Source organism: Cydia pomonella, chromosome 14 (assembly GCF_033807575.1).
Source record: "Cydia pomonella isolate Wapato2018A chromosome 14, ilCydPomo1, whole genome shotgun sequence".
NCBI classification, from domain to species: domain Eukaryota; kingdom Metazoa; phylum Arthropoda; class Insecta; order Lepidoptera; family Tortricidae; genus Cydia; species Cydia pomonella.
In genome coordinates this window covers 10,895,100-10,920,849 of record NC_084716.1, presented here as the reverse complement: position 1 = coordinate 10,920,849, position 25,750 = coordinate 10,895,100, and the positions used below count along the sequence as shown (strand labels likewise).

The 25,750-nt window shown below is 39.1% G+C and overlaps 3 protein-coding genes across 3 annotated transcripts in view; 1 reads left to right on the top strand and 2 right to left on the bottom strand.

The window, feature by feature from the left end:
• Positions 1-1,371: 1,371 nt before the first annotated feature.
• On the bottom strand, positions 1,372-22,074 carry LOC133524945 (ankyrin repeat and LEM domain-containing protein 2). Its single transcript, XM_061861107.1, has 14 exons — positions 21,815-22,074; positions 21,466-21,706; positions 17,896-18,051; positions 12,129-12,292; positions 11,616-11,756; positions 10,192-10,365; positions 9,441-9,593; positions 8,685-8,854; positions 6,726-7,789; positions 6,049-6,143; positions 5,060-5,187; positions 4,542-4,673; positions 2,982-3,153; positions 1,372-1,818 (listed from the first exon to the last, which is right to left on the bottom strand). The coding sequence occupies exons 1-14, from the start codon at positions 21,833-21,835 to the stop codon at positions 1,726-1,728; spliced, it is 2,904 nt and encodes a 967-aa protein (XP_061717091.1). The 5' UTR covers positions 21,836-22,074; the 3' UTR covers positions 1,372-1,725.
• Positions 22,075-22,978: 904 nt separating this feature from the next.
• On the bottom strand, positions 22,979-24,521 carry LOC133524935 (WD repeat-containing protein 18). The gene has a single exon (XM_061861098.1). It carries the CDS (start codon positions 24,330-24,332, stop codon positions 23,010-23,012), a length of 1,323 nt encoding a protein of 440 aa, XP_061717082.1. The 5' UTR covers positions 24,333-24,521; the 3' UTR covers positions 22,979-23,009.
• A 210-nt stretch (positions 24,522-24,731) lies between these two features.
• LOC133524944 (malignant T-cell-amplified sequence 1 homolog) overlaps positions 24,732-25,750 on the top strand; it is a 49,252-nt gene continuing 48,233 nt past the window's right edge. The window contains exon 1 of the mRNA XM_061861106.1: positions 24,732-24,888. Coding sequence (XP_061717090.1) covers positions 24,878-24,888 — 11 coding nt within the window. The 5' untranslated portion in view covers positions 24,732-24,877. The remainder of the gene's footprint in view (positions 24,889-25,750) is intronic.

The following is a 25,750-nucleotide window of genomic DNA, read 5'->3' as shown; positions in this document are numbered from 1 at the left end:
ACATCTATTTTAGTATCATTGCAACAGGAATGAATACAATATACAATAGTAACAATATATTGAAACAACTTAGTATGTCAATTGAATCGACAGTTCTAATAAAGTTGAGGAGGAAAGGTGTGATTTCGTTGTTTAGTGAAACTAAGTACACTCAGATCAATAACACTAAACCTTGTTTTTACCTCAGATAGTAAAATTACAGTTAAATTATCCACCTGATCTGTCATTATACAAAATAGTAAAATAATATTCTTTGATAGTAAATCGAACTGTAATTTTACTATCTGCAATAGCTTACGATAAAAAAATATTCTACATAGCATTACAATACAACATTATGTCATTTTCATATTTCAGTAGATAGGTTAACACCGTCTATTACTGGCCACGTTATAAAGGGATTCTGTTTAATAATCACACAATCTAAGTTAATCGTCAGAACGATAGTTATTTAGTTTACTTGAATTGTGTAGATAAATAAATAGAATTCTTATTTTAGCCATTTTAGTATAAGGTGGCCAGTAATAGACGGTGTACCCTACTACGTAAAATTACAAGAAATAAAATTATATTTGCCCTCTCCAATCGACAAACTTTAGGACATTTAAAATAAATAATGGGAGGGAGAGACAATACGCGTCTAGATCGCACAGATGTCTATTCGTGAAGAGTAATTTATAATAAAAAAATGTAAGTGGGGTTCCCTGTCCTAACAATCTTCTCAGTCATATATGTATAAGCACCATTGATAATTATTAGTCTGCAAACAAGCTGCTTTTTTACTGGAACTAATCTGAATTATGTTTTCGTGTAAGTGGCTAATGTGCATAATGAAAGGTCAAGTGAAGCAGCCTGAAAAGCCAATAGTCATCTAAATTATTAAAATCATGGGTAATCAAATTATAAAATAAGAATACTTTATAAATCATCTGAATCAACATTAATAATTCTTAGCGATTTTAATATCTATGGTAACCGAAATAAGGCATCACTGTGTTCAGAATATGTTTTTCAAAAAAAAAAAAATAGCAGTATTTTTTTTTTGCAGGGCAAAAATAGTTGTAGTATCAAGTCTACGTTTTTCATACTAATCCTTCGACTTTCATCGTCGCGAAACACCTCGTCAGAGAAGTTACTTCTGTCTTCCCACGTCGCGATACCACTCACGCGATTTCATACTGCAATATCTGGGAGACCGAGCTTGGCTCGGAAAACATTACATATATACAAGAATTGCTCGTTTAAAGGTATAAGATATAAAGCGAGGTTATAGGACATTTCGAATTGTCGAGTTGAGGAGTTAATTTTATCAATAGTAGAAGCGGTCTAACAAATAATCGTGTCTCGAATTGACAGTCAATGTAGTAGCCGTAGTAGGCCCTTATATTACGCGGTAGTTTTGGTAGTCTAAAATTGACGTATAAATTCAATTACCAGAAAACATATTATTACTCTATACAGCGTTATATTTTTCAGCTGTCACACATTTTTTCAGAGATTATACATTTTATACAATCGATGAAATTCAATTTCCAAAATAAATTTCTTTTGTTTGCTGTGAAATTTCCGAGAACTATTCCAACTTTATGGAAATTCCGCAAGTTGCACCTGAAATATGAACGTCCAGCGCGAAGTGGGTTCTTGTCATTGGTGTCGTTAACTGGGGGGTGATGGCGGTGATGGTGGTGGTGATGGTGGTGGTGGCGGTGGCGGTGGTGGGGATGGTCAGAAGCCGAAGCTGACGTTGTGGCCGAGCTGCTTGGTGGCCAGCGCCGAGCGCGGCGAGTTGGGGCCCGTCACTCGCAGCCAGTTCGATACCTGGACATATATTCATATATTTAGATTTCGTAATAGGTTAATCTACGTGTTATTTATTGAGTTAGCGCAGCGACTTTTTGCAACTATTCAGTAGCGATGCAGGCATGATTTCAGTATCGATACAGTCGCGATGTTGTCGCCCTTGCACACGTAAACACGAATCTGCATCGCAACTATCGCGTTAATGAATTTCTGCAAAAAGCGCCGTGTGTCAAGGGGACATAAAATCCTCCCTAAGTCAAAGTTTAAATAGGTCACTGGTGAGACCCTAGTCTCACTAAGCCGTCCGTTAAAATCCCGACCGTATATACCTAATACGGACAGTGCATTAGACTAGAGTGGAGTCGCAAGAGGAGGCAAACATGAGGATGGCATTTTATCTGAATAATGGTCTCACGTGGTAATTTGAGTAATGTCACATCTGTAAGCAAGATAGATGATATATAGGAACCTTGTGCTTCCACTGTCTTCCACGAATGAACGGAGCGGGTAAGCGGGCAAACGAAAAAGAGTTAATCAACTTTTTCTTGTCACTCGCTGCCATGATTATGGTATTCTGAGTCATTCTTTAAAACTAAATTTTAAGGCATTTTAATCCACCAAACACGCATTTTTGTGGTAGTCATAAGCCCTTTTCATAAAGGGGCATTTTCCAAGGGTGTTAAAAAGCGTAAGGAGACAATAATAGCAGTTTGTTAAAAAGTATACCATATTTTTTAATTGCTATTATTGTCTCCCGATTCACGGGACAAAATAACGACAAGAAATAGTTGATCCACCACTAAAAATTCCCTTACTAACATAAGTCGCCTCGCTTCCGGAAATCAAAACGAAGATGTTTATCCTGCGGGTTAGAAGGTCAGATGGCAGTTGCATTCGTAGAAACTAGCTGTCATGGGGACCCCAGAAAAATGCCGGGACAACGCGATGAAGATGATAATTACTATCATTACGTAATATAAACACAGTTGTGGTAGTCCACACCTGTGCGTGTATCGCTGGGGCGACGCTGTTGAGGCGGACTTACGCGATCTCCAAGCCGATAACTGGAGGGCGATGGCCCAGGATCGAGAGAGAGGTATGGCGTGTACTCGTGTCGGAGGCCAAGACTCATTGTGGGTCGCTGCGCCATTCAGTAAGGTAAGTAAGTAAGTAGTCCATACCTGTAGCGGCACGGAGCGGTCCTGATAGGCCTCCTGTGCGGGCGGCAGGCGGTGGTTGGGCGTGGAGCAGCGCGCGCGCGGCGTGTGCGCGGCAGCGGGGAGGGCCGCGCGCCGCAGTGGGCTGCAGCAGCCGAGCGACACCACGCTGGCGTTCAGGTCGGGGGCCGCCCATCTGGTAACAGCCAACAACTGGTTAACACATTCACTGCCAGACAAAAAACGCACTACCCCAGAAACCGATGGTCTATAGCTGCGTACAAAACAACCCGCCAACAATAATCAACCATCTGAACAAAGTTCACGAGCGCCCACCAGGTGGGTTCCTGGCAGTGAATGTGTTAATTCGTACTAGTGACTCGGCCTACGGAGCTGTGTGTTTATGACAAATATATAATACATCGTGTTTTTATTGAATTCCGTCAACTCCGGGGTATGGGTAAGTACGTATAAGGAAACTAAATGGTATCTTCTTCTTCTTCTTGTAAGGCTCTACAGCCTATGGTATCACTGCGACCATCCCTGATCTATTGTGATGGTATAGTTTATAAAAAAAAATGATTTATAATTTTTAATTTTTATATAATGTAATTATTATTATTTTTTCCTGCACCAACATACACAAATGTCTCTGTTTGACCCAATGATTGACTGGTAGAGAATGCCTTTTGGCATGAAGTTCGCCATTTGTACATTTTTCTTTATGTGTGCAATAAAGTTTAAATAAATTAATTAATTAATTAAATGTTGCATATAGCATTATTGAAACAGGGGCATTACATTGAATTCAACCAAAGAATTGAAAATTGTGACATAGCAATGTCATTTCAAACATGAATCGTCCGAGATAGTACTGACGTTTAGTAGCAAATGTATACACTCGTACTAAACCTAATCAATATGTAAACATGCCCTAAAGCAAATATATACGCTCGTAAGGGCGTAAGTACATGATTAATTATCTCCGAAATGGAGATAATTGGAATACCGGTTATAGGATCAACAATGGTTGGCTTTGTAGGAAAAAATGGCATTTATCGAGACCATTTTATAAGGTTTGAGATTGAAGAAAGAAATTTTGTGGGATTAATGCTAATAAATAATATTGCCCTCTGGATAAAAATAGTAAATTCTTGGGGACAGGAAACTAGCTACATTTAAAAAAAGCCGTTCTAAAATGAAGCTGGAAAAATCGTATACGTCAATAAAAAGTGATTACATTAATATGCATTGACTTTTCATTTTGGAATAAGGCCTTAGAACAACAAACAACAATTCCCATCGATACCGGGCTTTACAAATGGGGCCATTAAAATGGGATTTCTCCCGAAATCTTTTGGAACCCGCTTAACCGGTATCTTTAAGAAAGTTACTTAATTTAAGCTTAGAAATGCACCCTTGAAATTAACAGAAAAAACGATGTATATATCGTTGTCTGGTACCCACAACACAAGCCTTATTGTAAGACTAGGTTGTTCTGTCGAAAATTGTCCTATAACATTCATTCATTGTTTTCAGCAAAACAAGGGTTCCTAATCGAACAAAACCCTAAAATATACTTACTTGTCTCTCTCCGTTGGCGAGTAGAGCGCGACGGTATGACGCCAACGATACACGTTCGGGTACGACTCGGGGCTAATGCTACACGGGGCTAGTGCGTCAAACACTAGTCGGTCCATCTTACTCGGCTCCTCTCTGTAATATAAATTTCAAGTAAGTAAATTGTGAGAATACTTGTTATCACTATATTTTATATCATAATGTGGTAACTGTAGTAAATAAAGCGCTATTAGCATGTAGGGTTCATAAAAGTGAATATTCTTGAATATCTTTCAAGGAGGTTCGGGTGAATATAAGCAGGACCCGTATAAATCGGTGTGAAAATTAATAGTATTTGTATGAACCGGAGTAAATTGAACAGTATAAAACGAAGTGAAAATGGATCTATCTAGCAGTACACATCGAAGTGCAAGTCGAAGTCAGTAGAACAAATCGGGGTAAAATTGACCAGTACCCGTATACATCGGGGTGAGAATGAATAGAACTAAAAAACGGGGTGAAAGTGAACAGTATCAAAGTACCCGTATATAAAGGGCTCGGCGAGCGCCCGGTCGCTGGCGTCCACCATCTTGTCGTCGTCGTCGGAGTGCTCGGAGGCGGTGTGGTACTCGTCAGAGTTGCACGACTCGCCAGACTCGTCCTCCGATATCTGTATGGAAATTTATAATTTAAATGACATTGAAACTTGTAATATTATCGTGAGTGACAGACAGACACACACACACACACACACACACACACACACGCACGCACGCACGCCCGCCCGCACGCACGCACGCACGCACACACACACACACACACACACACACACACACACACACACACACACACACACACACACACACACACACACACACACACACACACACACACACACACACACGAACACACACACACACACACGAACACACACACACACGAACACACACACACACACACACACACACACACACACACACACACACACACGAACACACACACACACACACGAACACACACACACACACACATAAATTGGATTGAAATGTTCGTATGTATGTATGTAGACCCTAGTAGATTCATTTCTCATTATTTGATTGAGCTGAAACTTGTGTGAGTAATCACTTTATTGTACACAACACAGGTTTATATACAATTTACAGAAATAGGGACCGGGCGCGTTGGAGGGTCTGCCATTTTGTGGTCTGAATCGGAACCATAAACATGTACATTTACACGTCACGTGTTTTCGTGTGCAGTGCTTAGTAGGTTCTGCCATCTTGTGGGCTACATCGGTACAATAAACATCACATTTACGCCTCGCGCCAAAAATCTTGACGGCTCCTGTGCTGCCTCCTACAGTTCATGCACGCTCCCTATAGAGGTACAAAGGCGAACATATCTCTATAAGGGATCTCTTCCAGCTAAAGCCTGTGCGAAAAGAGAAGAGTCGTAGGATTTGAGGTGCTATTTTATGGGTTTTGCTATGCTGACAACACTGTCACGTAGTTAGGGTAATTGTCCTGGGTACCTCTGCGGGCCGGACGGCGCCGGGCGCGGAGTCGCCGCCGGGGGAGTTCACGCTGAGCGGCCGGGAGCTCTCGTTGCGCTGACTCTTGCCGTCGCCTGCAACACATAATCAACCAACATAAACATACTCTTTTGTTTTCACCACACCGACTGGTAAAGGCCCTCATGTTCAAAAACTAATGAGAAAGTTGCATTTTATCCATATGTGGGGCAAAGTAATCAGATACAAATTTTCAGTTGTTTTCTTTTAATGATAATTGTGAATGATAAAATTTTTATAACGGTCATTCGGATTTGATTTGGTTTGATTTTTTTTAGTATTTTATAGATATTTTTCTCGCGTTGGTGTGGTGAAAAATTGTGTGTTTCACTCGGAGGTAAAGTTTGTTTAAGCCTTGAAACCCTCGCAACGCTCAAGATTCCACTTCTCGAACCACTCGCTGCGCTTGTGGTTCAATTTTGAAGTCTTTCGCTTGCTCAGGTATCAATATTAGCATGAGCAATTAAACAACAACTTTGCCTCCTTGTAAAATAAATAACTATTGTGACACCATCGCAAGCGCAGACTTCTGGCCGAACGGAGCGGTGTCTCGGCGGTTCCGAAGCAACCTGCCGAATCCTACGCCGCGTTTGACTACTTGTATTATAAAATTTATATTAAAAACAACAGAAACTTACCAATATCACAATCGAACGTCAGCCTTCTAACCAGACTCTCACTCTTCGGACTGGTCGACAATATCGACCTGTTCTTCCTAAACGACGCATTCTTCTTACTATTCCTCTCAAAATTCTCAATCTTCCAATCACACCTACATTTAGACGCTTTCCCCCACAGCTCTGCACACTCAGATTCAGATACAGACGGCCCTTTAGTCGCCTCTGACTCCGTTAGTTCCTCACTAATAAAACCAGCTAAGCATCTAATGTGATTATCTAATACGTGGGACATTTTTAACCTGCTTGGACCTCTTGCAGATTTATGCTCATCGTCTGAGCTAAAAATATCGTCGTTCGGACAACGCAGTTTTACTAAAAACTCCGCCAGACTGTTAACGTCATCTGTATCTTTAGTTTGTCGTTTTAGCATGAAGACAGCTAGCTGGGCTAGTCGCGAATGTATCAACGCGAAGTTAATATTCTGAAATCTCTCATCGTCCATATAAGTGTACATGGTGTGTTGGAGGTATTTCGCTTCGGCTTTTAGAGATTCTCCCGCGACTTCTGGTTCGGATGTCAGAGAGAAGGTTAGAGCGTCGGCGATTCTTTTAGCGAATACTTGGCATGTTCGTTCGATACAGACGAGCTGGCTGACCGAGTGGTTCGGATGGTTTGGAGTCGGTGATGCGACATCGCCGTTGGTTAATGCTTTCGTGGGTTGTCTACACATCCTCTGTCGTATCGGATCTGTTTTCTTCCAGTGCGCCGGTCTATCTGAAGATATTGTGCACGTTTTCATTGCCACGCATAGTTCAGACATGGGGCTCAGCACGGAGTTTTGTTTCGAAGGGGTTTGTGAGAGGTTGCCTAGGTTTCCTAGACTAATTCTGGACAAGGAGATGTCGTCAGGGGACTGAGATTGAGCGCAGCTGTCGCTGTAGGCGAAGGAGCAGGCGCTTTCGTACTTTGTTTTGAGATAGTTCTCAAGTAATGCTAGGCCCTCAGGGGTTCTGAGGTCAGTAAAGGTGTCGAGGAAGGGCCAGTACTCCTTCCAGCCTACTTTCATTTCTTCTGCTAGATTTCTGTAACAATAAAATTGTGATCACAATCGTACGAACAAATTAGTGTTATGGCATGCTATTGGGCACAGAACTAAAAGTGGAAGTGGAAAGAGAAAGGTCTACAAGGTGTAACAAAAATAGTGGGCATCTGTATAAGGGCATATTCGGTATCATGTTCTGATTAGGAAAAAGTAGAAGTAATTTTTTTTGACGCCAAGGACAGGTTGTTTAAGTCGGCCAACTCTCCATGCAAAGACCAAAAATTGTTTGCGTCAAAAAAAAATCTCTTCTACTTTTTCCTAATTAGAACACGATATCAAATATGCCTTTTTTAATACTACGTCGGTGGCAAACAAGCATACAAATGGCAAATAAGCCTGATGGTAGGCAGTCTCCGTAGCCTAGTTTAGTGGATCCCCGCTGTTTTTGTTACATCTTGTATATGCAAAATGGCTTATTTAAAAAGCCCCTAAGAACATTAAAGGCTCTGGCCTTGCTGAGCTCCACACAGGCCGCGTGCGCGTGCGCCAAAATGCTTGAGCAGCGCACGCTCATGTCACGCAAGCGGTGTGCCGTCTCTCATCAGATTTTGTATATTATATTACAACGCGCACGTCTACGCACCCGGTGTGCACAGGACTTAACTCTTCGGCGTACGTGGTGGCGTCTTCCACTTCCCTCGGAAGTTGTCGGCGTGTCAAGCAGTCACAGGCTAGGCTTTAGCGTGTAGCAACGTGTTTGTGTCGATTTACCCCCTTATTCATAAACGTGTACTAAAGTTACGATGCCGCTAATCATCGTTTGTCCCTTTCCGACGTATCGGTATGATGGGAAGGGACAAACGATGATTAGCGGCATCGTAACTTTAGTACACGTTTATGAATAAGGGGGTCAAAGGTTAAAGCAAACATCGAACCTGCCGACAGTCTCGAGTCCCTTAGTGATCTCCCGCAGCCTGAAGGCGGGCGGCTGCAGGCGCGGCGGCGTCTTCCACTTGCGGCGGAAGGTGTCGGCGTCGCGCGCCGCCATGGGGCCCGCGAAGGCGCGGATCTCGTAGCGCGGGCTCAGCGGGTCGAGGTTTATCTCCTGCAACGGATGTAGCTCATGCTCACCGCCAGCCATGTTAAAGGAATGAGAAAGACATGATACCTATAGTAAAAGTAAATAAGTACTGTGTAGTGTGAGATATCGAAATTTATGTATGATACAATGAAATTTTCTTTTTTTTTAAAAGTATATTGTGACTTTTCCTTCTAATTAAAAAAGATGTGTCTTAAATGTTTAATGATTTTAGACAAAACTTTATCCAACATTTTAAGACAATTTAAGTTACGAATTTTCTAACAATTTTCCTATAGGTAAAAAATACTACACATATTAATACTACAAACAGTACACATACTTCGGTTACAGAAGGTTGGTGGAGCAGAAGAAGCAAAGCTCTTCCATTTTGAGTATGTCTGGGCGAAGCCTACGGTGCCTCCGACGGCCTTTGCGACCAAAAATGTTATATCCCGGTCTCTACATCGACATCACGTTGGATTTTTTGTACCGTGACATTCATTTTAATCAATATATGGCAGTCAGCGTTAGCGGCGGAGCGTGCGTTTCTTGGCCGCAGCGTTACGTACATACGAACTATGATTATGATAGTATTAGCATATGTACGGACCGGCGGCTGTGCGGGCGTGAAGGCGCGGCCGATGGCGGGCGCGGCGCTGCCGTCCTCGGCGTGCAGCACGGGCACGTAGAACCGCTCCTCCAGCATGCCCGACATGCGGCGCGCGCACTCAGGAGACGCGTTGTTCGCGCGCTTACAGATTATCTGCAAAACTAATTGTGCTACAACATATTGTACATCATTTAACGATGACGGTCTTGGAGGATTTAACAACTGGAGTCGCCGTTAGGAGCTTACCCCTCTGCCGAAAACCTCGGCCAATGGCCATTAATTGTATGGACTGACGTTTATCTGACATGGCTATTTGTACGTTACGTAAAAATACATTTTACGTGCCCCTCCCCCGCAAAAATCGGCAGACTCTTTGTACAGAAAATTACAGAAAAGTTGTTAAATCCTCCAAGATGACGGTATATTAAATCACCGACGTGCTTAAGTTCAAATTAAACTCGTTAATAAAGAGAACCAATGTTAAACCGCCGGCCGAGAAAAACTGGCCTACAATATTCCCCGGGCGAGAGTAGGTAACAGATTTTTCGGAATATTTCGAGCGAACACCTAATGGAAAATTAAAACAAATTGTGCGTGCACCTTAACAAGTCGATTCTAAGGGTCGTCTGTCATCGCTAAAGCGTATGCTAAATCTTTTTGAATGAGGTTGTGCAACTGGCAACAGGCAAATGACAGAACTTGAAGGCTCTAGAGCTTATCAAAAATAGATGAAGGCTTTTAGTACACTTACATCTTTAGGCTGCTCGCCGAACTTGTTGATGGCCTGCTTGTTGCACTGCGGGAAGGACGTGAGCACGTCCACGCACGCCTCGGCACCGAATTTGGCCGCGAAGTGCAACGGCGTCTCGTTCATGCCTTTGTCTGGCGTGTTCAGATAACGGTCCACTAGAATTGCGGCGAATTCCTGAAATAACAATAAGTTTATGGCAAAAATTTCATTTTTGGTACAAGCTTTTCTCGCTGACTGTACTTTTTTTTCCACAGGCAACCAATACGCATCGAGACAATTCTAAAAAACCCAAACACAATTAGGTTAGGTTGTTTTATCACAGAGTTCCTATGGCTACCTCCTGTGTCCATCATCAGATCAGCTTGATGGTACCATAATATTGCATTGTCACCTGACTTACATATGTATGCAAATTTTCAGCTTCATCGGAAACCGGGAAGTGGGTCAAATTTAACTTACAAGATTTGTCCCATACATACTAACACGGTAAGTTAAATAAAAGCTTGTAAAAATAATAAATAAATGCGATAAAAACAAATCTTAAATTCCAAGATTTTTAGAATTCTGGTATGTTGTGTTAATTTTATTTATTGTCACAATAAGCAATGATTTTCCAAAAAAATTTAACCCACAATGAAACACGAAGTTACCGAATTCAGTCTTAACATAATGTTAAGTCTTTTTTCGTATATTAAATTATTTACTTAAAACAAAACACAGCCTGTCAAAAGGCAGTCAACTTATCAAAAAATTACTTAAAACACTAATTCCGCTTTTTGTACGAGATTTTTTCTTTTGTACAGTATGTAAAGATAAAATAAAAAAAAACACAAAGAAGTTTTTTGTAAAACTTGGCTAATAAACATTTGTTAAAATTGTCACGGTTTCAAATAGTGGGATCCTAGAGAATATTCTCACCTCGCAGCAGTCTGCGTCAGCGTCCAGCCCGTACAAGGTCTGCACGAAGGCAGGGTTGCCGACCGTCGTCAGCACGAGATTACACATCTCCGCGTTCAGCGCTTTGGCTGCTACGTGCAAAGCATTGTAGCGGGAACCCTCCTGAAATAACACTAGATAATATTCTCACCTTGCAGCAGTCTGCGTCAGCGTCCAGCCCGTACAAGGTCTGCACGAAGGCAGGGTTGCCGACCGTCGTCAGCACGAGATTACACATCTCCGCGTTCAGCGCTTTGGCTGCTACGTGCAAAGCATTGTAGCGGGAACCCTCCTGAAATAACACTAGATAATATTCTCACCTTGCAGCAGTCTGCGTCAGCGTCCAGCCCGTACAAGGTCTGCACGAAGGCAGGATTGCCAACGGTCGTCAGCACGAGATTACACATCTTCACGTTCCACGCTTTAACTACTACATGCAATCATTGTAGCGGGAACCCTCCTGAAATAACACTAGATAATATTCTCACCTTGCAGCAGTCTGCGTCAGCGTCCAGCCCGTACAAGGTCTGCACGAAGGCAGGGTTGCCAACGGTCGTCAGCACGAGATTGCACATCTCCGCGTTCAGCGCTTTGGCTGCTACGTGCAAAGCGTTGTAGCGGGAGCCCTCCTGGAAGTTGACACATCGTTCACACTTGTGAATAAAAAATCGGCACTTGTTCGCTGGCCAGTTTCCCCTGCTAAAAAATTACGGTACTTAGGTTATAATGACCGTGCTTCTGCTTGTTGTAGTCTAGCTCGAATCTGATGACCAGCAATTCATTTTCTATCGTCATTACACCCCAGTATTTTATATGTATTACGGCATGATGACAACAACTTATCCAACTTAAACATTTTAGACTTCTTGTGCCGTGACGTTTCTTTTTTTTTTTTGATGCGAGTGTTCCCTGCTAATCCAAGGTGATAAACTCCAAATTTTAACTCGTGTTTACTTCTGTGGAGGTTTTTAATCCTCAAATAAAGACGTATAGTTTCATACCTGCATAATAGCCGGTGTGTTTCCACTGCTGACGAGATACCGCGGGTTGTCCCACACTCTCTCCCTCACCGCGGCCAGCAGTCCCTTCTCGATCGACTTCCGAAGCGCCACCATGTCTTGTGGCGACGGCGCCTTGAATGGATATGGCTTTTCGCCCATTAGAGCTAGAATGAAAAAGTAAACGTGATTTTGAAGCAAGAATTAATATTTAAATATAACATTTTGAAATCTCGCGTTTTGTACACATATTTAATAGTACATTGTGCAACGAGGGGGGTAAGTGAGATTTTGGATACGAGTTTGCAATATTCTTACCCCCGGAGATACACACAATATTTTTCATCACACTTGCGAAGAAAAAACTAAATTTTAAGCGAAATAATTCTTAAATACGGTGACATATCAAACATTCGTCCGCCATTTTGTAATTTCTTGGCAGGTGAGGCATCGAAGGCACAGACCTATTCGGCATTCAGCCACGATTGAAAATTATGTAAAAAAAAATAATCGGCTGTTAAAATAATCAAATTAAATAATTTTAAACATAAACAAAAATATTAAATTATAAACGTCAGTATTTTAAAAGTAAAACTCATTTATGCTACTTAGTTTGTATGAATACGTGACAAAATTTAAGAAAAAAAGACTAACTCCCTAGGGAGTTATATTTTTTTTTTCACATTCCATAACTCCCGCGGGAACAAAATAGCCCTTTGTCCTTCAGCACACCTGCATGAAATAAGATCTTTTTCGAGCAAGTGTGATGAAATGATATGAACTGGTCTAAGGGACTTAAGGGAAATAATAAAATCATATCGCGGTAAACCGGATATCATTTAATATTTAAATATCTAGGAAACAGATAAAGCAGGAAACACCTTCGGTTAAAGTGGCAGAGGAACCAATTAACGACTGATATCATCACACTTCGTAGCCAGGGCCTCATTTTATAATGTTCCAAGTTAGAAGTATATAGGTGAAAACGGCGTTTGATAAAGCTTGACCTATGGCGAAGGGCGTTTTTGTCAGTGTCGTAAAATAGTACTGTACAAAATATGGCTTTTTTATTTATTTGGGGACAATCTTACACAGACTGACCTAACCCCAAACAGTAGATTAATTAGTCCATGCCCCAAACTAAGCAAAGCTTATAATGCGTACTAAGCGACGGAATACATACTTAGATAACATCCATATAACTCAGGAACAAGTATCGTGAACACACAAACGAAGCAAACCTCCTGCTTCGTAATCAGGGTCACTACTTACTACCGACAAGGCTACGAGGCTGTTAAATTTGGTACTCTCCTTTAGTTTTTATTAAAATTAGTACCTCAGATTTAACAAAAGTCCAATAAGTCCACGAAATTGACGCAGTGGACCTATTTCTCAATTTGTGGTTTTCAGATAAACATTCATTATACATTTGAATCGTTTTATAAATATGCTTAATTTTTGCCTTTAAAGTTTGTGTTAAGGTTTTTAAATAGACAATAAGTCTTATGTCCTCGTCACTGATATTGATATATGAATAATCGCTTCAAATATCTACATTTTTGTGGCATCCTGCCAATGCCAAACGTGTTATTATACAATATTAATGTACTTATGTATTAACTATTATAGGTATTATGTAATATTATGAACTCATGATTCAGATGCACATTTCAATAGTTACCTATCTCGAAAAGGCCTAGAGGCACAACCCATTTACGAGTATAATATTTATTTATATGAGCCTAGTGTCCCACTGCTAGGCAAAGGCCTCCTCCTCCTTTTCACGTATTACGGTCATGCTCATGACCCGTCTCCCACCAGAGTACCTACCGCGAACCACGTTCGATGTGTTGCCTCTCTGTCGCTCTTGTAAAATCGTACGTAAGTGTGATAGGGAGGCAACGTGGTTCGCGGTAGACCCTCAGTTCCTATCAAACGCGTCAAGGCCATCTCGCCACCATCATAATATAATCATTCAGTCATCCATACGTCGTCACATACGGCACATGATGTGTCCCGCCCAGTCCCACGTCAGCTGTTTGAGTTTTGGAACGTAGTATAGAGTTTTTCATGCGATCGGTCAACTTCACGCCCAGAATACTTACCCTTCATGGCGCGCTGACAAATCTTAAGGGTTGATTTCTGAACTTTTGTCAAGGACTAAGTATGTGCTGCGTAGGTCAAGATAGGAAGAATGCCATGAGCTTTCTTTTTAAAGACAGGGAAATCTCCCTTCTGCTCCTTCATAGACCAATAACTCTTCCAGGCACTTTCGGTTCGTCTTGCGACCACCCTGTCATATTTATACAGGATGCTTTTGTTATCACTGACCAAACTCTGAGGGGTGAATCTGAATATGTAGATCATACTGACAGCTGATACTAACAGCTTTTACGAATACTATAAGGCCAACCCCGAAATAACGAAAAAAAAACTGCCATCTCATACATTTCGGTGAATCAGAGCAAAGAGAATTGATTGTAATAGAGAGGTAAAGTCTAAGAAAAAAAACGTGCCATGCCCCTTAGTTTAACATCTGAAACAGATAGCGCTGTACTGCGCCATATGTTTTGCGGTCACTGAATTGTCAAACGTCAACTTTTGACAATCAGAGCTACCGCAAAATGTATGGAGCTGTTCAGCGCCATCTCGCTTACCTGTCAAAGTCGAAGCACGAAATTGTCTTAGATTTCACGCATTTTTCTCAATCAATGTATCTTGGATCAGAGTCAATGTTTTCTCAGAGATTGGTCAGTGATAACAAAAGCACCCTGTATAAGAAGAGAAGCCATTTATTATACCTACCATAGTTTTTCTGTTAGGTGATCTTATAAGAGAGTCACGTAAGCGATTAAGTACAATAGTAATTACAATAATTCTAATGTATTCGACGTTGACCTAAATCAATAAAGCTAAGAGATTCCTAGCATGTGTTGCACTTCATCAATTAAGTCACGATTAAAAATGTCCTTATTACAAAAGATATAATGGTGGTTTTTGCTTGCAATGATCACGTATTTTATGTCGTTTTCACGCGAGTATTAACAACTTTAGTATTAGCTGACCCTGACCATCATTTGACCGTGTGTCTCTGTAATAAGGTTCAAATATTGTCATTTAATAGTGTTGACTACGGTACCTAGCGCGACTAATGGTATTCACGCACGCCTCTAGAATTAACTAACACCCATATAATAAACGAGACATAATAGCTTTGCTAATAGGTATCCAATTACCCCTTGGAGAGTTAGGCCGTCAGCTCCCGACCGGTTACGTCATTTAAATTTGAAAGGGTCTAGCAGGCTAAGCGAACTAGAGGTGCCCCCCAACGACGGATTTGGTAATTCTTTCAGGTGGTGTACTGGCAAGTCCTAAGAACACTTCGATCTTCTTTTGTTTTCGAGTTATTCAGGATAATGTAAAATAATCAGCGTATCATTGAAAGTGGCATATTTAGTAAACTGTTCAAGTTAGATTAACGAAACAAAATTCTATTTGACAATAATAAAATAGGCTACAAAATACACATTTTTAACCCACGTCATGTACTAATACTTCATTATGTAAAAAAAAACATTTTATTTACCTTCAGATTTATTTTTTTACTTTTCGCGGAGGTACACCTCCAGAAAAAATATGCATGGATAGCCACTAGTACCCGCTACATACACATATAAAAATATTTGAGTAAAACTTCGTGCGTCATGTCAAAAAAAAATCGAATAAGTAGTTAGCGACCTATAGTATAAGTGTGTCCGTCCATCTGTCTGTCTGCCTGTCCGTCTGTCACCAGGCTGTATCTCATGAACCGTGCTAGCTAGACAGTTGACATTTTCACAGATGATGTATTTCTGTTGTCGCTATAACGATCGGTGGGCGAGTCCGACTCGCACTTGCCCGGTTTTTATGTTAAGTAATATTTTGCGGGAAAAGTTGCATAATGTCATCGTCATGTTTCTACTCGTAGAAATACAATGTCCTAATTGATCTAACATTCAAGTGGCGCCAAGTAGTGGACAGAATAACGATAACAATCATTATCTAAAGACAAACAATCCAATTTCATCCGGAAACAGTACAAGATAACAATTTCATATAAACATTTATGTTATTGTAAGAAATTATTATCATTCAGGTTATCCCTTTTATCAATGAAGATACGAAAGGGGGTCAAGTATTATCGAAGGCACAATTAGTTAATTTTCTTTTAAACCAATTAGAATACTAAACAGATAAGAACCAAGAGCAAGTCGGTCCATTCTCAGTGTAGGGTTCCGTAAGTCGGTCCATTCTCAGTGTAGGGTTCCGTAAGTCGGTCCATTCTCAGTGTAGGGTTCCGTAGTTACCCGTCCGTCACAATTAGGCCTTGAACAGGTGCTATTGGTAAGTACAGCATACTACTGTATGCTTGTTACAACAAGCATTATCTTTAAAAAAAAATACTCGTATAAGAGGTGGATTGGGCTCCATGCCCTTACATAACATTATTTTTATTTTTATTTCTGTTATACACTAACACTAGTTTCTATGTTTTTTTTTGTTTTTATGTACATTACTAACAAAATATGGATCCTTGGTCTGAATTAAAGATTATAATATAATAATAATTAGCCTCAAGACTTAAAAAAACTTTTGTCGTAGAGAGGAGAGGTACCATATTTTTATTTTATTTTATGCCAAATTCCTCTGACATGATCGAAATTTACCAATTATGTGAGATTATGCATGGTTTTAAGACTTCAGTTTGATAATAAAAATTCAATACCTACATAATATTAACTTCAACATACATAACATGTGAAAATGTTCACAGTTTAGCGAAGCAACCAGATTAGACCGATTTAATAGTGCCGTACGCCATTTCATGCAGTCATAAATAGTCACTAGCACACGTTTCAGAATACACGTGACGGTTTTGTTTTACGCCTTTTTATACCTGGATTAGGCAAACGAGGACACGTAATAATAGAAGTTAGTTGCACGTGGGTTCCAATTCAAAATTAAGGTACACCTTTCTCTCTGCCATTTTAGCGTTTATCCCTGACATGTGTATATATGGCGATAATGTACATTGCCCAGTCATCGTAACCCCAAAATCACACATATCGGTTAATAGAGTACCGCCTTATTTGAGATCCATTTTTGATAAATGGTGCGAGTGCGACCTCCATAAGATAAAAAAATATAGCCGACTGTAGTTTTCTTTATTTTCTTCAAAGTAATCTACTCCATAACTAGACGATTCTAACAAACTGCGTAGAGATTGCGTAATTTTATCACAGAGCTCGAAGTCATTGCCTTCCGTGATATCCACAAGCTCAGCTCCGCGCAGCGCAAAAGACACTGCTTCCTACTGGTCATGAAAAGCTTTGAACTACCCAGTTAGTAGCGCCGGAGCAAATCTAGCGCCTCCTTGTTTTCAAATGTTGAACACTGTCTGATATGTGACACCTCTAATGTCACACCTCTGCACATCCCAAGAGTGGCCTAGCTATATAAAAGCCTAAAAAATTTCAAATAATATTCTAAAAACTCTTATGAACGTATCACTCACAGCTATCATTGCCATCCGTGGTGTCCGCAGGCTCAGCCCCGTGCAGCGCGAAAGACACCGCATCCTTCCAGTCATGAGAGGCCTTGAACCTCCCCAGTTTGAGGATCTGTACTAACCATACAACTACATAACTCCTGTCTCGTTTATATGAACCATTTTCGGGTGACTATCCTGTGACCAGCTTGGTAGAGTGTTAAGAAATGAATCATCACTCACAGCTGTCATTGCCATCCGTGGTGTCCGCAGGCTCAGCCCCGCGCAGCGCGAAGGACACCGCTTCCTTCCGGTCATGAAAAGCCTTGAACCTGCCCTGTTTGTAGCGCCGGACTAACTCTAGCGCCTCCGCCTTGTTTTCGTACACGTGTATTGCTTCTGTGAAAATGTTACAAGGTCATTGAGGGGCTAATTGCAATTAACACAAAACTTTTTTTGCTCTCTCTCTCTCGGCAAAGAGGCAACAAGGATAAAGACATTTATAGTATAAAAATATTTATGCAAATTTCCTTATAATGATACCCAATTTTAATAGTGTTTAAGAGTCACATAGTTACAGAGTTACTAGGCTTGAGTCGGTCATGAACTAAGAACTGTTAGGAATGAAATCCCGTGAAGGACTGAAAGGAACTAAATCATTTTGCACTAAGTTTTAAAATGACATGCTTAAATTACTTGAAACTTGGCATGAACATTTACATAACATAAATGTCTAGTACTAGTTTTGTTAATTAACAAATTAGCTACCAATATGTTTACAGCTGATAGTACTCGGATCCTGGAGTATATTTAAGTATGAAATATTATAGTGTAGTTGGAGTATTAAGTGTAAGCGCTGGTGGCCTAGCGGTAAGAGCGTGCGACTTGCAATCCGGAGGTCGCGGGTTCAAACCCCGGCTCGTACCTATGAGTTTTTCGGAACTTATGTACGAAATATCATTTGATATTTACCAGTCGCTTTTCGGTGAAGGAAAACATCGTGAGGAAACCGGACTAATCCCAACAAGGCCTAGTTTATCCTCTGGGTTGGAAGGTCAGATGGCAGTCGCTTTCGTAAAAACTAGTGCCTACGCCAAATCTTGGGATTAGTTGTCAAGCGGACCCCAGGCTCCTATGAGCCGTGGCAAAATACCGGGACAACGCGAGGAAGAAGTTGGAGTAAAACGTTTTATGATGCTTTTTGGAGAAAATTAGAAAACAAATTTGTTACGTAAAAGCACCCTTTTAGATAATTAAATTTATTTATTTATTTATTTATTTAATCTTTATTGCACAAAAGAAAACCTTATAGTACAAAATGCGGACTTAATGCCATGAGGCATTCTCTACCAGTCAACCTAAATGAGACCTCATTGAAAAGATTCTAGAACCTCTTTTACCTAGCACTTAACTGACCACTTCACGTTGATAAATCAAATGACGCGATGATATTCAAGACAAACAACTGTGGTGTTTTCAACCAAATAGGAACTTATTGTTGGTTGTCAATAAGACACTATTTCCACAAAGCTTCATAATTAAATCAACCTAATCAACAATAAAAACCGGCCAAGAGCATGTCGGGCCACGCTCAGTGTAGGGTTCCGTAGTTACTCTTCCGTCACAATAAGCTAAACTGGAGCTTAAAGTATAGTAAATTGTTAACCAAGGGATGAAAGGACCTTTCACGCGAGTTAAACAAATAGGCAAATTTGCATAATCAGTACCTAATTAAAGTAAGTGTTTTTACTATGAAGGGGAAACTTTTTGCGATAACTCAAAAACAGCTAAACTGATCATGTCCGCTATAGTTTTCATTTAATGTCTTTCTTAAGCTCTACTACCACGAATTTTTTCATATTTTTTGGACCTATGGTTCAAAAGTTAGAGGGGGGGGAACACATTTACTTTTTCTTTCGAAGCGATTATCTCCGAATATATTCACTTTATCAAAAAATGTTTGTTGAAGACCCCTATTAGCTTTGAAAGACCTTTCCAACGATACCCCACACTGTAGGGTTGAAGCAGAAAAAAAATTTCACCCCCACTTTACGTGTAGGGGAGGAAAAAAAATTTAGATTTTATTGTACGACTTTGTCGGCTTTATTGATTTATATATCCATGTCGAATTTCAGCTTTCTAGCACTAACGACCACGGAGCAAAGCCTCGGACAGACAGACAGACAGACGGACATGGCAAAACTATAAGGGTTCCTAGTTGACTACGGAACCCTAAAAAACAATGTGCTACCTTTTAGTTGAAAACATCCCAATTGTTGACATGACAGAATAATAAATAAATAAATAATTTGTTAGATAAATAAAAAAAAGAAAATGATATGAAAAGTTTTTTTTAAATTTCTATTTAAATTTAGCTGTTTTAGTGTAAAGTACCATCTCTTAAAATATCAGTAACTAATATGTTAGCATCTTATATACTTTTATACCTGAGGTATTATTAGAGGTATAAACTAGTTTAAATTATTCATGCAGGTTTTGAAATAAACAATGGATGAATTTTAAACAGCAAATGACATCAAATACCAAGGTCATTGAAAAATTATATTTCAAAAGACATTCTTAAACTTGCAAGTTAATGAACTCATCATCTATAACTTAGGATTCTGTAGCCACCCTAAATTTAAAAAAAAACTTATAAAACCCCAATTAGACCCCGACCGACCTGGTACAACCAGTCTGGCCTAGTGGGTAGTGTCCCTGCCTATGAAGCCTTCCCGGGTTCAAATCCTGGTAAGCGCATTTATTTGTGTGATGAATGTAGATATTTGTTCCTGAGTAATTGGTGTTTTCTATGTATTCAAGTATTTATAAATATTTATATATTATACATTGTTGTCTAAGTACCCACAACACAAGCCTTAATGAGCTTACTGTGGAACTTAGTCAATTTGTGTAATAATGTCCTATAATATTTATTTATTATTATTATTTATTAGTTGGTGAAGCCATTGATAAAATTACAATAAAAAGGAAACCTTTTCTTTCTTTTCATGAGCTACAATTCTACATCTACAGGGGGTGATTATGTAAGACAGTGAACGCACATATGTGTTGCTGGCACTGAATGTGTTAATAAATTTAGCTAAAAGACTAAACAGCAGAATGCAGAAATAAATGGATGGACAGACATATAGAAAAAATAAAAATAATTTATAAGTTGAGGTAAGGTTTCAGAGATGGGAGCAAAAAATGTTGGGAGGCTCTGACCTTCAACATTGCCTGAATTTGAATGTGATACGAAATTGTATAACGAAAATTGTATGAATATCTTTAGTCATTAAAAATGTTGGTTCTTGCATCAGACTCCACCGGAATCAAATGTAGGTATAGGTTTCATGAAAGCTGGCGTAAATTTTATATGAAAATATAGACAGTTCAGTACAAATCTTGTGCCAGCTCTGGTTAAATACCCTATAACAAACATGGTTCAAGAAAAGAGATCATGGTGCAGTTGCATAACGTATCTCTACAACTATAATAACAGAAGAAAGCAGATAAAAAACTAAAATAATAATAATTTGTAAATAAACATTTTGTTTGTTTAATTTATATCAAGTTGATTATTGAATAAAAGAGTGTGCTCATTGAATAGATCATTGAATTACTTGAAGATTGTTATAAAGAAAGGAATGCTTCCAATTGTAATATTGACATTCAAGATAACAAATAAATACCTATGACACACTTTACTTGGTACTTGGAAATTAAACACTTCTTGGTTACTGGCATGTTGAATATTATAACACATTAAAGTAATGCTAGTAACAGATGTTTGAGAATTAACAAGTTTACCTTCATCAGGGCCCTTTTTAATTTCGCAAGGAATGTACACCCCATAGTACGTTATTAGGGGCTCCGTCGGCGTCGGGCTCACGGCTGCGCTCCTCTTCAAAGTGTCCAATCGCAAAAGGCGACTGAACAAGCCCATAGCTCCTTCCCTCTTCTCGGGCGGCGACGTGGATATCTCATCCTTCATACCTCCTATATCCTTGTTACACTCCGGTATAATGACGGCTTTCGACATCACGTCCAGCTGAAAACAATAAACAAAACAATGTTTTGTTTGTGACGCAAAAATGTTAATACAACCTCGAGTTTATTTTTAAGATCGTGTGCCATTAACATATTTTACTCAACTTACCTTGAATAAACAAGATATCATAAAACCATAGCTGCTGCGCTTGTAGTTGAACAGTTTATTTTTTTTAGTACATGGTGCGTGAGAATGGACGCCCAGAAAAATTACGGATGTATTTAAAAACAGACAAAAATGCGTTGCTCAAAAAGGATGACGTTTGCTTTAACTTTTTTTTTAATTCGTTCTGAAATTTAACTTCGAACGGATATTTAAATTTTCATATTGTTTCCCAAATCCAATCTATGGCTATCGTAATATTTCTTGAAATTTACAGTATTGACTTCTAGTTTAATTTGCTTTATATTATTTTAATCATAGTCACACATATTTAAATTAACCCGTAAAATGAATGTTGTCTACATCAAGACTTATCATTTTAATTCATTTCCGAACGAACCATTGCAGGGGTTGCCACATCAGTAAAATACCGTAAGTTTCAGAAAATTCCAAGGAGGTTCAAAACAATTTAACGAACTTTCCACTTTATTCAATTTTGTTATTACAGTAAATGAAATAAAACAAAGAAAGGTGAAGGAAAACAGGTTATACAGAAGGCGTAGTTTTCCCTGTATGTTGGAAGGTCAGAAGGCAGTAGCTTTCGTAAGAACTACTGCCTGTTCCTGCTTCACCATATCCATTCGGCTACCACAGCTTTAAAAAATTTATTTTTTATTTTTTTATTAGCCTATTTGTGTGTCCCACTGCTGGGCAAAGGCCTCCCCTCTAGCTTTCCAAATTATTACTTACATTAAATACTATCACAAATAATATTAAAGAAAATGAGCATTAAAAAATTAAGAACAATTTTTATTGTTCTTAATTTTTGTTGATATTATTGTTAGTTTATTTTAGTATTAGAAAAAGGTAAACAATCTTGACATGTATATTTTTGAAAAACGCTTTTTTAATCATCAGTAACTTAATACTTATGAAAGCAAAAGAATGTAAATGATCGTATGATATATTTGCCTCTTACTAACCCTAAAAAAACGAATATAGTAATTGTACCTGTGACATTATCATGTAGAGGTGGCCAACGGACGACTTTAAGCGAACCGGTAGTATTGCCTACGCCAATTCTTGGTTTTGAGCTGCCAGGCGGACCCCAGATTCTTATGAGCGATGGCAAAAAACGGGACAGGAAGGTTATTAAAATAAAAGAAAGAATAAGAGCTTTAATAAAGGTCTATTCACAAGTTCATTTTTTTTTCTTTTTGTTTTTCTTACCTACATTATTATTGCCATTTACAATGTTGTTAACTTCCTTTTGAATAGCAAAAGCATACAAGTTTGAATTAATTTTCTTCAAATTTTCTATTTCTGTTTTAAATTTATCTTCATTGTCTTTGTATTCGTTTTCTGCTACTAAACTAATATTTTGTTCATAATCTTCTCCAGTTGAAATCGGCCAGAAGTTAATTTTTTTGTCTACTATTACATCAAGTTCAATGTAATCTTCTGCAGTTTCCAAAGACCTTTCTAAAGAATGAAGAACTATGCTTGGTTTGAACTCTTGGTTATAAATGGCTGGGTAATTTGTGGTAAAATAAGCATTTGTTACAGGTCCTTTGTGTTTTATAGTTCTAATTGGTTGTCTGCTCGCAATATGCCAAAGAAGTACTCGCTCATCATTAGATGCAGACATCAATGTCTCACCATCAAGAGAAACTGACAAACAGTTCACAACTGACTTATGTCCAGTGAAAACTGGAGTATTCTCTGTATTCACCAGCAAGTCCCTGGTTCTGGGAGGGTTTGTTAGACTTATTTGGAAGATCTTTCCTTCTGTGGTCCCAATAAACATGCTCAACTCTAGGACATCCATTGTAACTGCTGATAAGGGAACATCAAAGACTAGATTCAGCAGCATCTCTCCTGATGCTAAATCATATATTTTGCATGATCTGTCCCCTGATACAGAGCAAAGTCGGCCATGCATACCTGTTTTGCTTACATATAAATCAGCAACAGGCAGTGAGTGGTCTGAAAATATGTAAACAGGATCATGTTGACCTGCTGTAGTTTGAGTTACTAGTTCAGCCTCAGGGTTGGCAGCAACGGTAGCTAAAGACCAAACCATAACCATTCCATCTTCTGCCGCTGACACGAAAAATCTTCCATCTGGTGTAAACTTTAACAGTACCACTTTCTGATAGTGTCTACTTATTATAGACAATAGGTTGCCAGAAGCGATCTGCCATAAATAAATCTTTTCATCAATGCCTGCCACGCAAAACGCTCCATCGGGGCTAAATGCAAAAGCACTTGCTTTTCCTGGCAGAATGAACCGCATACCTTGTACTGTTTGATGCGAGTTCAAGGGCCAAATGTGTAAAATCGGTTTTGTTTTCTCTACAGCTGCTATGTAGTCGCTTCCGATGAATGAAAGGGTTTTTGCTTCAGATGTCCCACCGCCTTTGTATGTTTTGAGATTCGTGCCAGTATGAGGATCCCAAATGCAGCTAGTCCATAAAGTATTGTTTGAGTCAGTTGTCACTAACACTTCTAATAAGCTAGACATGTTGAGTTTATCTTAAAATACGTTTCTGTATTCGTAAAGTATGAATTTTGCACGTGGTATTGAAATAAGTACAACAACAATCTTTTATAACTTTTTTCTTTTCAAGTGACATGTAAATAATTGTTGCCAGAACAGCAATAACTAATTGTAATTGCATAATTTTTGAAAGCGCTTTAAACATATAGAAGAGCTACAATATAGCAGAGAGTGTTATAACGAGAACAACAATAAAATATTTAATAATTTTAATATGAGTGTGGTAGTGTTAACTTTATTCACACTTTAATAAATAAAATTCAATGGAAAGGAAAGTTAAGAATACCAGATCAAACGCTTTAAGATCAGCCAATCATAGTACTTTATGCCAATGCAGACCAATCGCAAGTAAGCTCATTTATGGTATAGCAGAAATTCTGTGTTCTGTGTTTACGTCAAAATTGTTGTCAGAAGTGACAGGAACATTACCTATATTATCCGGTGTCACTATTTAGTGCGAACTATTCAGTTAAATTTCTGGGTTCAACTGTATCAAGCCTTCAATCAACATGTTTAAGAAGTAAGTGATAGTTATTAATTTACCGAATAATTTTAATATAAATCTATTCTTTTGTTTAAATTTAAGGTTATAATTGTGACTTCTCTAAGCTAATAGGAAACCGCTCGTTTATTGGTCGATTTTCAGTCCAATATCCAATCAGAAAGTAGTATTTTTGCTTGACGTCACACGTGTGGAATAGTGTTGTGCATTGAACATTATAATCGATTAAACTTGGAATGAATATGGAATCGATTGTGGAGTCGGTATATTATGTTGCATCATTTTATTCGTTGCGAAATATACGCACACATAGTTGTAAAATGTATAGTCGTATGCGAAATGAAAAGCGTCAAGCAAACCACGCTAAGTCTGCACCGACACCGACCACCGACTTGGCAAGCGACAGTGTCAAATAACAACTTTGAATGTCAACTTCATATGGAAACATCAAAACATGACCTGTATTGGGAGCGTGCACGACTGTCACGCAACCTAGTGTCCGCAAGTCTAGGGGAAAACTTCAATTCACTACATCTTATAAAACTACTCTAAAACTAAAAACTACTGAACGGATTTTCATACGACTTTCATCTATCAATAGAGTGATTCTTGAGGAAGGCTTAAGTATATAACTTGTTAAGGTTTTGTGTAAATTGTTTGAAATATAACGATGTTGTCGGAAAAAATCACGCTGGCTAGGAGCTTTAATCGAAAACGCTGCCTAATCCGTTTGAGCTATAACAACACAATATATGGGGGGGTTGTTTCTCATTCATAGGTCTACAAAAAAGTCCGCGATGTTAAATGTCTATCTTTTAACGATAACTTACTATATCCATTCTTAACTTCTAGAAAAAGATCACGTAATATGTGGCATTTG